The 14,542-nt window shown below is 51.1% G+C and overlaps 2 protein-coding genes and 1 pseudogene across 2 annotated transcripts; 2 read left to right on the forward strand and 1 right to left on the reverse strand.

Moving 5' to 3' along the window:
• The first annotated feature begins 362 nt into the window (after positions 1 to 362).
• On the forward strand, positions 363 to 1,679 carry LOC103631609 (uncharacterized; annotated as a pseudogene).
• Positions 1,680 to 4,032: 2,353 nt separating this feature from the next.
• Positions 4,033 to 8,021, forward strand: LOC103630640 (receptor-like protein kinase HSL1). The gene is made up of 2 exons (XM_008651688.3): positions 4,033 to 7,229; positions 7,321 to 8,021. Exons 1-2 carry the CDS (start codon positions 4,430 to 4,432, stop codon positions 7,773 to 7,775), a joined length of 3,255 nt encoding a protein of 1,084 aa, XP_008649910.1. The 5' UTR covers positions 4,033 to 4,429; the 3' UTR covers positions 7,776 to 8,021.
• Positions 8,022 to 8,366: 345 nt separating this feature from the next.
• Positions 8,367 to 14,167, reverse strand: LOC100170246 (hexokinase 2). The gene is given in 9 exon segments (NM_001130127.1): positions 8,367 to 8,714; positions 8,790 to 8,871; positions 9,759 to 9,889; positions 9,984 to 10,082; positions 10,235 to 10,390; positions 10,577 to 10,651; positions 11,305 to 11,487; positions 11,574 to 11,724; positions 13,869 to 14,167. Coding segments are annotated over 9 exon segments (1,524 nt in total).
• Between the last annotated feature and the right edge of the window lie 375 nt (positions 14,168 to 14,542).

The following is a 14,542-nucleotide window of genomic DNA, read 5'->3' on the forward strand; positions in this document are numbered from 1 at the left end:
GAGCGCGTGGTCGGCGAGCCCGTCGGGGTGCACAAGGTGGAAGAGGTAGTCCTCACTCGCGCTACCCGCAGGCGCTGGCGGCGAGGCGGCTGCCGTAGCCCTGCAGGCGGCCGGCGGCGGGGTCGTTGGCGTAGGGCTCCTTGTCCTGGACGGGGAGGGCGAAGAAGGCGGTTCCTACGGCGCGCAGGCGGTCCATGAGCTCGGCGGGGATGCCGTGGCCGGCGATGTGCATGACGCCCCAGTCGGCGGCGGCGGCGCGCACGGCCTCCACGCACTCGTCCCGCTGCTGCTGGCTGGCTGCTGCTGTCGAGGAAGGGGGAGATGTCGACGACGGGGATCCTCGGCGCGTTGTGGTCATTGGCATGGGTGCGCGCCAGGTCGAAGGCGTCCCCGAGGCCGGCTCGCTCGTCGAGAAGCTGGACGCGCTGAACCGCGTGGCGGCGGCGGCCTCGCGCCTCGGCCGTCGGTGCGTGGCCCCGGCGCTCGTGGGCTTCGGCCACGTCTACGCCGACCTCCTGGCCGGCCGCGCCGATGCGGGCGCGCTCGCTGTCGTCGCCTCCCGCTCCGACGCCGCGCCGCTCGTGCGCAGGCGCGACCGCGTCGCCGCCGCCACCGTCGCGCTCTACGCCGAGCTCGACGCGCTCGCCGAGCTCGAGCAGTCGGCGCGGAGGCCGCCCACCGACCAGGCCCGCCGCGCACTCGAGCAGCGCGCGTGGGGCTCGACCTGCTGGCCATGACCCGGGAGTTGGGGCAATGCGAGTAAATCCCGCAGCTCTCCGGTCTGGTGGCAGCAGATTCAGGCCCCGTACTCCAAAACAGTCTCAGCGATGGCGGGTCAGCGCCGATCTGCAGAGTCGATCATCCAGACATGTCGTGGCCAGTGAGTTTTCGGTCGAGTTGTGGAGCCAGCCCCAGGAAGATGTTCATGCACTACTTGAGCTTGAGTAGCTCAGCGCCATGGACGGACGGGCTCGAGGACGAGTTCTCGGAAGATTCCAGCTGCATCAGCAGCACAATCAGATCAGGGATGCTTGCACCATTCAGCAGCGAGCAGGGGGTACCCACCACCACCACAACGCCGCCACCACCGAACAGTGGCAGTATCGGCAGAAAGGCGCGGCGGTTCGGTCCGAAGAGCACGGTGACATCGCTCGCGCCGCGCGTCCATGGTCGGCGGCTCCGCCCTCGCGCTACACTACGCGAACATCATCATCGTCATCGAGAAGCTGCTCCGGTACCCGCACCTCGTGGGCGAGGAGGCGCGGGACGAGCTGTACCAGATGCTGCCGTGGAGCCTGAAGCTGGCGCTGAGGAGGAGCCTGAGAGCCCGCGCGAGGAGCACGGCGATCTACGACACGTTCCTGGCGCACGACTGGCGGGAGACACTCCAGAAGATGACGCTGGCGTGGCTCGCCCCCATGGCCCACAACACGGTCCGGTGGCAGGCCGAGCGGAGCTTCGAGTTCGAGCAGCAGCAGCAGCAGCGGGTCGTGTCGGAGCGGAGCGTGCTGCTGCTGCAGACGTTGTACTTCACCGACCGGGAGAAGACGGAGGCGACGGTCTGCGAGCTGCTCGTCGGCCTGAACTACATCTGCCGGTACGAGCGGCAGCAGAACGCTTTGCTCGACTGCCCTAGCAGTCTCGGCTTGGATGATTGTGTGGAGTGGCAAGTCCAGTAGAGCCGAAAGCCAAGGTCAGGCACTCAGGCCTCTGCTCTGGTCCGTAGTGTATACAACAAGTGATGTGATTCAGCGAAGGGTACCTGTGATTTGGTTTTGCTTGTTTTCTCTTCCCTTTTTTCTTCTACGTTGTTCTCGGCGCATTTTGCATAGGAGCTCATCGTCTGTTGTTAGATGAAATGTAGAGGTTTGTCGACTCGAAAGACGCTCGCTTTAACTCCCTGCTCTGCATAATTAATCTTGTAGAATCCTTGTGTGAAGCAACCTGAAAACTGGTTTGGTACTTAGAGCCTCTTTGTTTCAGCTTATAGATTATATAATCTGGATTATAATTTAAATTATACATTCTAGATTATAATCTACACATGTACCTATTTGGTAGTCTACACATGTAACTGGATGAAATCGTGAATAAATTACTTGTTCTTCTTCAGGTACGCAATTACTTGTGTTGAATTAGGTTTCAGGTTACTTCAAATATATTTGTTATCATGATTAGTAAACAATGCTAACAGCTCATGTTCATATTCTAGAATGGCAAGCAAATGGTACACGAGGGAGTATTGACAGTTCTAGCGTCAGTAGCATATTCATCACAGGTGTTATTCACTTGGGAGTTTTATGCATATTGAATCTCTGTCATTGTGCATCATAGCCTCATGGGGTTGTCGTATTGTTGTAGCGCTTTCTAACTTACTCATAATAACAACTTTATATATCATTTACATTGTTTTTTTGTTGTCTAGCTGATTATAAGTTTGTAGCAAAATTTTTTTTGTTTGTCCATTTACGTGGGGCAGCAGGCTGCTGCGCTCTTGGGAGAGCAGCCCGTCTACCACGCCGTACAGCGTACCATTGGCTGCGGGGCTGCCATGCCCCCAGTGTCGCTGCCCGGCAAGGAGGCTGGGTATTTGGAGAGTATCGGCGAAGCATCATGGCTCCCGACGAAGCAGAGGCTGCGACCAGCGCGCTGGACGTTGCTGGGGCCGCCTGATGCTGGCGGCGGCTGCTGCCTGGGGGCAGCGGCAGAGCTCATGATCGTCGAGACCTTTGATAACATATTGGTAAGAGACACGTTCCCTATACTGACGATATGTTTCCGTTGCAACGCACGAGCACCCACCTAGTAGTAGATATAAAAAGCAAAAGAACGAGGAACGTTTGAATTGGCATGGCACTGAAAAAACGCACCGTCGTTCACAAGTGCTGCACCGAAGACAGTGACATGTTTGAACGACCGAACCTTTTTTTTTGTTTTTGCCCCCCACTCAAACGTTTGAATGATAGTGTATGATCGGAGACAACAGGCAATTCTAATCTCAAGTTCAGTTGATCGGTGGATAACATGACAGACACCCACCGAGACGATTGGTTGGTGGCGTGCTAAACTGCTAAGCAGTGGGCGCTGGTGCGACTTACTGTTCCCTCGGGCCTCGGGGCTCGGGCAGCTAGTAGTAGTGCAGGTGCAGCTTTGAGAAGACAAGGCGGCCCACGCACGGCGCTCTCCAGTCTCTCTTTGCCATGGTCAGCAAAGGCGAGCTGGCCACAGAGACTTTTACTTTTCTCCGCACCAGCTCACCCCACCTCTGCGATATGTGGAGGCAGGCAGCTGTTTAGTTGGCAGTCCCAGTCCGTCACAGCGTGAGATCAGTCAATGGGCTAGATTAATTAATCCAATGGTTTTATTTATTTGCTAAACTTTCTAGAAGCAGCCGCGACTTGGCGTGGAATACTGTTTCGTCGCCGCGTTTTCCATGTCTCGCTGTCCTACGCTTCCGCTACTCCAGAAGACGTTTTGTGTTCCGTCTTTCCTCAATCTTCAAGTAGTAAGTGCGAGCCGTAGCGCATGTTCGCTTCCCGGCGTGCCCATCCAGATCCAGGCCGCGCACACGTGTGCGTGGAGTATCCTTCTGCTCACGACTTGAGTACTGACCGGTGGGACCGCTCACAGTCAAAGCGTGAAGCATTCCTTTTCCGTTCGGCCGGTGGGACCGATCAGGTAGGTGGTGTCGCTGACATGGCTGGCCTGCCTACTTACTTATTAGTTATTACCAGGCGGCTGTTTGTGCCGCGGCTAGTAGCTGCCTCCCTCCTCCCTCGCTCTGTCCGCTGATCGCTGCATAGGAATAATAAATAGTTTGGTCGTGTTTCGTCCAGACTAGAAAAGAGAAAGAAAGAAAAACAGATCATGTACTGCGCTTACTGTCTTCGAGATGGCCACAAAATCAACGGAGATTATGTAACGATAAAATACTCGGTCCTTGCCACTAATTAAGCCACGTACGTAGCTGCACGTTTCGCCCGCAGTTTAGCAGTCACATCAAACAACTCCAACTCAAACATATACTCTCTTCTATTTTTTTTTCCTCGAATACGTAAATAGTTTACGCCAGCATAACCACGATACAAATATTTGAGCACATAAACAGCATGCTTCTGATCAATGCTCTATAGATAGGCTACAAGAATTAGCTCTACAGATAGCATAACAAACATATTCCTTTCAAACTGAGCCAAAATTTTGACCTGTCTAAAACAACGTGCAACCGCCACTAGCCAATGACACCAGCGACTCTTGAGTCTCTGAAGCTTCCAAGCAACCATCACCCAGCAGAAAACGAGCCAATAATTAACGGGACAATGCAAAAGGCTGGGCGTCACCGTCCCAAGTCACGTTCCCACTGACCAGTACATATAAGTGTGTCCCCGCGCACGCTCCAGGGTTCACAGTTCACACCACGCGGTCCGCGATGGCAGGCCACCACCGCGCCCGCCGAGTAAACGGCACGCGCGCGCCCCCGCGCCGGCCGTCGGCGGAAAAAATCACGCGGAGCCGGAGCCACCCCGAAAAGCCACGCACGTCGCCAACAACCGTTCTACGCGTCCAGCCCCTGCTGTGCGCCTGCGTCTGGCTCGCCCTGCTGCTGGCGTGCCTCCCGCGCCAGGCCGCGGCGCAGGACGCCGAGGCGCGGCTGCTGCTGCAGATCAAGAGCGCGTGGGGCGACCCGGCGCCGCTCGCGTCGTGGAGCAACGCGACCGCGGCGGCGCCGCTCGCGCAGTGCAGCTGGGCCTACGTGCTCTGCGACGGGGCCGGGCGGGTCAGCTCGCTCAACCTCACCAACGTCACGCTGGCCGGCCGCACCATCCCCGACGCCATCGGCGGGCTCACGGCCCTCACGGTGCTCGACCTGTCCAACACCAGCGTCGGCGGCGGCTTCCCTGCGTCCCTCTACAACTGCGCCGCCATCGCGCGCCTCGACCTCTCCCACAACCAGCTCGCCGGGGACCTCCCGGCCGACATCGACCGGCTCGGCGCCAACCTGACCTACCTCGCCCTGGACCACAACAACTTCACCGGCGCGATACCGGCGGCGGTGTCCAGGCTCACCAACCTCACGTACCTCGCTCTCGGCGGAAGCCAGCTCACCGGCACCATCCCGCCGGAGCTCGGCCAGCTGGTTAACCTTCGGACGCTCAAGCTCGAGAGGACTCCCTTCAGTGCCGGCACGCTGCCGGAGTCGTTCAAGAACTTGACCAAGCTAACGACCGTCTGGCTGGCCAAGTGCAACCTCACCGGCGAGATCCCGAGCTATGTCGCGGAGCTGGCGGAGATGGAGTGGCTCGACCTGTCCATGAATGGACTCACCGGAAACATACCGTCCGGGATATGGAACCTCCAGAAGCTGACGAATCTGTACCTGTACACCAACAACCTCTCCGGCGACATCGTCATCAACAACGGGACGATAGGAGCGGCAGGTTTGGTAGAGGTTGACCTGTCCGAGAACATGCTGACTGGGACCATCCCAGGAAGCTTCGGAAGCTTGACGAAGCTAAGGCTCCTCATTTTGCACGACAACAATCTCGTCGGCGAGATACCGGCAAGCATAGCCCAGCTACCGTCCTTGGTATACTTGTGGCTGTGGAGCAACAGCCTCAGCGGAGAGCTCCCGCCGGGGCTCGGAAAGGAGACGCCGGTGCTGAGAGATATCCAGATCGACGACAACAACTTTTCCGGGCCAATACCGGCGGGGATCTGTGAGCACAACCAGCTGTGGGTGCTCACCGCCCCCGGTAACCGCTTGAACGGCTCAATACCGACCGGTCTTGCCAACTGCTCGAGTCTCATATGGTTGTTCCTCGGAGGTAACCAGCTGTCCGGCGAGGTGCCGGCCGCTCTATGGACGGTGCCGAAGCTTCTGACCGTGTCGTTGGAGAACAATGGACGGTTGGGCGGGAGCCTGCCGGAGAAGCTGTACTGGAACCTGTCGAGGCTTAGCATCGACAACAACCAGTTCACCGGACCGATTCCTGCATCGGCTACTAATCTCAAGCGGTTCCACGCCAGCAACAACTTGTTCTCCGGCGACATACCACCGGGGTTCACCGCTGCGATGCCCCTTCTGCAGGAGCTGGACCTGTCGGCGAACCAGCTGTCTGGGGCAATCCCACAGAGCATTGCGTCGCTCAGTGGCATGTCGCAGATGAACTTAAGCCATAACCAGCTCACCGGCGGCATACCGGCGGGGTTAGGCTCGATGCCGGAGCTCACCCTGCTGGACCTTTCGTCAAACCAGCTTTCCGGCGCCATACCGCCGGCGCTGGGAACGCTGAGGGTCAACCAGCTTAATCTGTCCTCCAACCAGCTCACCGGCGAGGTTCCCGATGCGCTCGCCCGTACCTACGACCAAAGCTTCATGGGCAATCCAGGCCTCTGCACCGCCCCGCCGGTGTCGGGCATGCGCTCGTGCGCGGCCCCGTCAACCGACCATGTCTCGCCGCGTCTCCGTGCGGGCCTCCTCGCCGCGGGCGCCGCGCTCGTCGTCCTCATCGCGGCGCTCGCCGTCTTCGTCGTCCGCGACATCAGGAGGCGGAAGCGGCGGCTCGCGCTGGCTGAGGAGCCCTGGAAGCTCACCGCTTTCCAGCCCGTGGACTTCGGCGAGGCCTCCGTGCTGCGCGGGCTCGCCGACGAGAACCTCATCGGCAAGGGCGGCTCGGGGCGCGTGTACCGCGTCACGTACACCAGCCGGAGCAGCGGCGAAGCGGCGGGCACCGTGGCCGTGAAGCGCATCTGGGCCGGCGGGAGTCTGGACAAGAAGCTGGAGCGCGAGTTCGCGTCGGAGGTGGACATCCTCGGCCACATCCGGCACAGCAACATCGTGAAGCTCCTCTGCTGCCTCTCCCGCGCGGAGACCAAGCTACTCGTCTACGAGTTCATGGGCAACGGCAGCCTGGACCAGTGGCTGCACGGCCACAGCAGGCTGGCCGGGACCGGGACTGCCATGGTCAGGGCCCCGTCGGTCCGGCGTGAGCCGCTGGACTGGCCGACGAGGGTCAAGGTGGCCGTCGGCGCCGCGCGCGGGCTGTACTACATGCATCATGAGTGCTCGCCGCCCATCGTGCACCGCGACGTCAAGTCCAGCAACATCTTGCTCGACTCGGAGCTCAATGCCAAGGTCGCCGATTTCGGGCTCGCCCGGATGTTGGTCCAGGCCGGCACGACCGACACGATGACCGCCGTCGCCGGATCGTTCGGCTACATGGCTCCCGGTACGTGTCTCGTCTTTCTGCCGGGATCCTGAACGCCAGTTCCAGTGACACGTCAGCTTACGTTTTCTGATCGTCACGTTCCTTTGCGCAGAGTCCGTGTACACGAGGAAGGTGAACGAGAAGGTCGACGTGTACAGCTTCGGGGTCGTTCTCTTGGAGCTGACCACCGGTAGATTAGCCAACGACGGCGGTGAGCACGGCTCCCTGGCCGACTGGGCGTGGCGGCACCTGCAGTCCGGTAAAAGCATCGCCGAGGCCGCAGACAAGTCCATCGCGGACGCCGGTTACGGTGACCAAGTCGAGGCCGTCTTCAAGCTCGGCATTATATGCACCGGTCGCCAGCCGTCCTCGCGGCCGACGATGAAGGGTGTGCTTCAGATACTGCAGCGGTGCGAGCAGGCGCACCAGAGGACCTTCGACGAGAAGGTCGCCGACTACGACGCCGCTCCGCTGCTGCAGGTGCATGGAGGTAGCCGCCGGAAACAACTCTCCGATGCCGAAGTGATCGACGACGATGGGAAGGGCGGTTTCGACTGCAATGTCTGAAGAAAAGCAGAATGAGCAATGGCTATGGGAACCCTGACCACCTGAGGCCAGAACCTAGCATATAGGACGCCATGTGCTTGTGCACGCTCTTTGCCAGAGCAAAGGATAGTCATCACAGCTCATTACAACAACACTGATGGACAGTGCCACCCCGTAATATAGGTTTTTATGTACTGTAACAGCGAAACTATAAAACTAAATCCAATCATATATTTGACGAAGCAGTGAAGAGAACACATGGTCAAATTATCGTGCCTCCTCTTTATTGCCAACACAAAAAGGTTAAAAGTTTTGATTGGTTTACAACACCATACAAGGAGAAGAAAAACTGGGCAGAACATGAATGGCATTGTTCAGCTTCCATTTCTATGTTCCTGCCGTCCAAACCTTATGCCATTAGATAACCTCCAAACTGATTGGCTCTATACTAGCTATATCCCGCTGCAGAGCCTTAAGTGCATCCACAGAATAGCCAAGAAAGGAAGCCGAAAAATTCCCCGAGGAGAGCCAGAATATTAGGGATGTTTTGAAGGGAAAAAAAGATAAAAATGAGAGCTACACTCGAAGTTCGATCCACACCAGTTTTCAAGACTAGTCACTCTCGCCATACTGGGAGTGTGAGGCTGCAAGGAGAGCAGCTCCAATGCCAGAGCCATCGTTGGCCAGCTTGGCAACCACGGAGGAAGAGGCCTCTTCGCCGAGCAAGTCTGTAAGAGTTGCTTCGACGCAGCTGCTGAACTTCTTGTAATGCTCATAGAGCCCACCATCCAAGGCAATTACAGTCCTTGGCATTTTACTGCCACTGCTTGGTACTTTGTCCCGGCCTATCTTCTTCAGGATGCTATATATACCTGCGGCAGCCAAGCGTGCTCCACGCTCTGCGACAAGGTCACAGATGTGACGGGTAATGTATCTTACTTCCAGGGAAGTATCTGCGACCTGAACATGATATCAAATATTTCATAAGTGATCAAGACAATTTATGGTAACCAATTTGGCACAAACAAGTCATACCCCAACTATATCCTTCAGTTTAGATCCAAGAGTTTTGAGGTCATGCGAAGAGTCATGATGCATGGCTGACATATCTGGCGTCCTGTTATACCACAATGATTGTATTCAGAAAACATATCCTATTAGATACATAAGAAGTTTCAACTTACTAAGCATAAAAGAGCACAAAAGAGCTGGTGTGAAAGAATGTTAAGCGTCACAAAAAGATGACGTTACTAATGGCATGGGGGGTTCAACATGCCTCAAATATGCTATACTCCCTCCAGCCCTTTTTAACTGTCGTTCTCATATTTCGAGAAATCAAATATACTCAACTTTGACCAAATATAAGAAAATATTAATGTTTATTGTACATAATTGGTACCATTAGATATATAGTTGATTTTTTTATAATAAACAAAATTAGAGATACAAATGTTGCTAGTATTTTCTACAATCCTAGTCAAACTTAAGAAAGTTTGACCAGCACGTATTCCACAGCGACAATTAAAAATGAGGGAGTACAACTCAATACATGTATGGAGTACATGTTAATATACTTAGGAGAGATAAAGGGTGATTGTTTATTTTGGCTCCAGGTCAATACCTTATTAGCCCTGAAATATAATATAAAGCTCCTTGAAGCAAGCTGTTTCTAGGCATACGATTTCTCATGCCATCAAGATAGTTAACTTGCAGCATATCAGAGACCATGTTTATTGAAACCAATTGAAAGAAAAAGAGAGTTGACCAAAAATAATTTTCATGTCATCTTCTTTGGATTACTTACTGATGTGACATGTAACTTATAACATAGGCAGCCCCCTGTCTGTTCAAGTACGACTTTACTGCCGCATACTAAATATGATCAAGGGGAAAATCCAAACTCTAAATGTCAAATGTCAATGCGTTATAATTCAATGCCCATGATCATGTAAGCTGAGAAAACAGGCACGAACAGCTCGATGTCCACAGGACAAGAAAGCATACCTCAATATAAATGGCTGCTCCAGCTTAGTTGGAACAACATCTCCAAATAGAGAAGCGTCATGTGCCAACTTGAGTAAAATTCTTCGAACAATCTCTCCCAGATACATGCCAGAAATCATTTTTTCGTATATCTGTTGGAAGCTATACATTAGCTATCCACATATACTCATGCAGTCACCTCATAAAAGATAAAAATGGGAGAGTCAACGACTAGGGCAACAATACCTGCTCTCCAGGGTTCAAACTTTCAAAGTCCATGGCTTTGTCGTATTCTGAGAGAGGAAGCTTGCCGGATTTAAAGCTTCCCCATTCCGTATTAATTACCTAGAGCACCAAGAATAATTTCAATGTTACATGTTTCTCATGTGGGTGAATACCATACCAGCGAATAAACAGTGGATGTCTAATAGCGTAAGACCATATGATGGTTTCATAAAACTATGTTATTCCTTGTATAAAAGAATTCAAGCACTAACCATGTTTCCAGATTTAGGCAGTAACCCAGTCCATTTAGGAATTGCATTTGCATGCTCCACATATGCTGCATTTGTACCAGTGCCCAATATTACGGCTGCAACTACATCGTTATCCATATATCTCCCACCAGCCAATGTGCCAACTGTATCATTGACCTACAAAATATTAATACTGAGTCTAAACATTCGAGATTTTTTTAAAAAAAATCCAAAAGAAATGTTTTGCCTCATTTAACAGGTTTTGCATTCTATCAACAAAGAAAAAGTTTGAAAAATATAGCAGAAGGAATTTCACAAAGATACTGTGCAAAAAAGTAAATAGTTTAACTGGTAGTTACTTACCAATGCCGTAACTTTCATATCTAGTCCCTGCCTCTCCATGGCCCTGCTCAACTCAGAAACAACATCTTCACCAACCTGATTGAGGGGCATTCAAATACCCAAATCAAATAATTGTTATTATTATGACGCTTGACAAGTAACACAGACATCACCACAAGACATACATAATATTCTTACAGAGTCAAAGAAATGTCATTCCAAGCTAAATTCAATCTAGTTTCAGACAAACAATTCTGTTTGATCATTAATCTATGATATGGAAAATGAAAAGACAATCTGCTAAGTTTCAAGAAAATTAGAGTGAACTCAGATTTACAGAATCACAACAATTAAACTTCAAATTGATATAGCTGCTTCAAAATTCTAGTGTAGCCGAAAACACGCCACTCAAGAAATGAGAAAATACGAGAGTTACTACTCTGTACTAAACCAAACTCTATGCTAGAAAAAATGTAGTAGAAACAACATATCGTTTCTTTGCAGAAGGAAAATGTGGTCACGACATCAGGCGGCACAACCTGGTGATGTACATAATGCTACATAGGTACCCCTTAAATCGGGTTTATGGAGCAAATATGGAAGAGGAATTCATGTACTATTATGAAACTCCACTTTGTAGGGTGATTAAGAACTTCCACTTTTTAAGTCAATAAGAAATTTCACATTGATCCCACCTACAGGAAGGCATTCAACAGATGGGGTTAGGTAAAAATGTTTCGAATTTTTACCGTGCCATTGATGGAAAAGCCCTTTGTCCACTTGATGAGTGTTCCTGATGATATTGATGTTTGGTTCACTGGGAAGGAAAACGTGAAACCAAGTTCTCTCTGCCTACCCTCTGGGAGGTGGAAATCTTCACCTTCAGTATCAACAAATTTAGCCAATGCAGCAGCAATGAAATCAAATAGTTCCTGTATCAATGATTCAAGATACATAAGACAAACAGTGTCGAAAACACAAAATTCAAGAAACTAAAAATAGAACAGCGAGTACTCACAATGGAAGTCCCGACCATCAAATGCGGTGGAATGGAAACCTCCTCGTACTGTTGTTTGACAACACGTTTCTCCCTTCCTCCTAGTTGGACTCGCAGCACACGGAAGTTGGTCCCTCCAAGATCCAGTGCATAAAACAGCCCATGTTCATCTCTGGAGAAGCAAAACCCATATGTTGATGAATGAAGTGTAGCACAAGTGCTAGAGTTAATATTCCGCACTCAGGAGTGGATTGCATTAACAAACTGGTGGTGATAGAATCATTAGAGCAACTCCAAGAACCTCTCTGTATCCTTCCTATGATAGGAATAGAGGTTTTGGTGGGAAAAAAAACTTCCGACAGCTCTTCAAGTAGATCTCCAAAAATTGCCATCGTCTGTTCCTAGTTTCTCACAAGCCAAAAATGGATAGTGGGGATGGCTCTCCAAAATGCGTATAAAATATATAGAAACTGTTGGAAGATGGAAGGATACAGAGAGCGGTTTTTATTCAAATGGCTCTCCAAATGAGGATTTAGAGAATGAATTTTTTTTTAAAAAAAAGGCTCTTGGGCATGCTCTTATATTTAATATCACCTATTTTTCTGGAGTTGGCTGACAATTTTTAGCTAACAATGCTTCTTGAGATCACAATGATCTTACCAATTTATTGCACCAGATAAGCTCGATTACTAGATATAATGAATGTACAAACTATTAAAATAAACCACAAGTCCGGAACAACACATTCACATTTCTAATATCTATAGAGCCTGCTTGGATTGTAGAGTGCCTAGACACCCGAACTGGCAATGCCAGGCTCCAAACAAACACGCCTATCTATACTACTTATTAAGAAGGTAAGAGTAGTCTGCCGTTCTGCCCTCCCCGTGTTCTGCCGTTCTGCCCTTTCCCGTTCCGCGCGCAGAAAAAAAATTAAACTGTGGCTGCTCAGGGATCGAACCATGGATCTATTGAATAGAATGTCTAGTCTTCCATCCTCTAGCCAATGTGACTTATGTTGAATTGTATACAACTTCAACTAAGACTTTATTTGTGTTTAACCCACCGTCCACTCTGTATGCTCACTAAAGTCTAGAAAAACATTTATAGCTTGGCCCCTGATCTTTCTAGAATTTGGGACGCAGTCCAGGAAATAAAGAAAATAGGGAAAAAGAGTTTAGAAATTGATTTTTAGTTTAAAAATAATTACAGAAACCCATTTAATTCATAGAAATTTCATATTAAATTCAAATGAGTTCATTCCAATTTCTATAATTCTATAATATTATTTTTTATCACATAATACCTCTGTTTTGTCATGAAAACAACAATAAAATTGATTTCCTAATTAATCCTATATCAAATACAAAGAAACTTTGGAAATTCGTAACTTCCTCATTTTAATTCTAAATTGAACCGTTCCAGTTGTGTTAGTCTCGTATGAATATTTACTACGCAGTAACAACATTGATTATACCATGTTTCATACTTTTATAATTAGATATTTATTTATCCTATGTTAATTGGGTTAATCTATGTCTATTGGATTAATTTATTTAATATATTAATATAGTATTCTAACTTTATGGTTATACGATGTTTGACCATTAGTCTTGCAAACACACACACTTACCTTTTTGTTTAAGCAAAAGCGTATGGTGGTACGTGTCCGATGACTAACGATGTACGAGGGAATTTCTTCCGGTATGTGTGAAACGTGCTCTCCAATAATGAGACCATGCAAATCGTGACATATATCGAAGTCTGCATGATACTGATGGTTGCAATGTAGTGGTGAAACAGATAGATTATAAATAACAAAATTTATGTATGGCCAGAATCATAAATTGATTATTAAACATTTTCTCATAACGGTATAACACATATTTTATATATAAGTTATCGTAGTATACTGGTATTATATATTCCCGTTGCAACGCACGGGTATTCAGCTAGTAAGCATATATGTGCCATCAACGCCCGGAATTGCAAAGCAAACACAATACCCAGCTTAGTCATGACAATTTACAAGCGTAGCCTTCCCGTTTCCCGTAAAGATAAAAAAAGAACCAGTAGATCTCTATCCCATTCACAAAAGAAGCCATGCCATTGATGGTTAGAATTTTTTTTTTTTTTTTTTTTTGCCCAGCTTACGCGATCAAGGACGCGCTTTTGAGTCCAGACCACGTCGGCACGTGCCGTTTTCCCACCAGAAGCCGGCATGTCCCGGATCACAAACCTCACGGGCCCAGATCACAACCCGAAGGAAAAAAAAGGAGATGCGAGATCGGATGGGGGGAGCGGGGAGCCATTTACCCGGTGGGGAGATTGTCGACGTAGCTAATGAGCATCTTGAGCTGCGCGTGGATGTCCCCGCGCAGGCCGCGCTCCATCTCGGCGACCATGGCGTCCGCGATGCCCCGCAGCAGCGCCGTGGGCGTGGCGAGGCTGCGCTCCACCTCCTCGATCACCGCGGCCGCGCGCCGCCTCCTCTCCGCCTCCGCGGACCCCAGGAGCGCGGCGTCGCGCTTGCGCCGGCGGTGCACCAGCACCGCCGCCACCCCCACCGCCGCGCACGCCACGACCGCCGCGCCCACCACCACGGACTTCCCCATCGCCGCCGCCGCCGCCGATCCTGATCCCTAGCCTCGCGCCCGCGGCCGTCGAGCGAGCGGGTCGATCCGGACGCGCGCACGGGTTTCCGCGCTCTGGATCCGAGGACGAGGCCCCAACTCCTCCAGCGAACTACTACTTCTTCTTCCTTGGCTTCCCCGCCCGCGTAGGAGAGGAGGAAGACGGGGGCCACTGGCACGGGCGTTTTAACCGGTAGCCAACTACCCCTCGTCCTTCCCGGAATTCACGGGTCCACCCCTCGGATTCGGACGGCTACGATCCGCTTCGCGTCGAACTGGACGGGCTGGATCGGAGCGTGGGGGTGGACGGATCTGGGGACCCGGGGGGCTTGTCTAGTAAATATGGATATATATATA

This window comes from Zea mays, chromosome 6 (genome assembly GCF_902167145.1).
Source record: "Zea mays cultivar B73 chromosome 6, Zm-B73-REFERENCE-NAM-5.0, whole genome shotgun sequence".
Classification (NCBI taxonomy): domain Eukaryota; kingdom Viridiplantae; phylum Streptophyta; class Magnoliopsida; order Poales; family Poaceae; genus Zea; species Zea mays.

Excerpts from the sequence above, each read along its gene's own strand:
- LOC103630640 (XM_008651688.3), top strand. The coding sequence starts at position 4,430 with ATGGCAGGCCACCACCGCGCCCGCCGAGTAAACGGCACGCGCGCGCCC. Across the intron at positions 7,230-7,320 it reads GTTCGGCTACATGGCTCCCG|AGTCCGTGTACACGAGGAAG; the intron begins GTACGTGTCTCG and ends TCCTTTGCGCAG.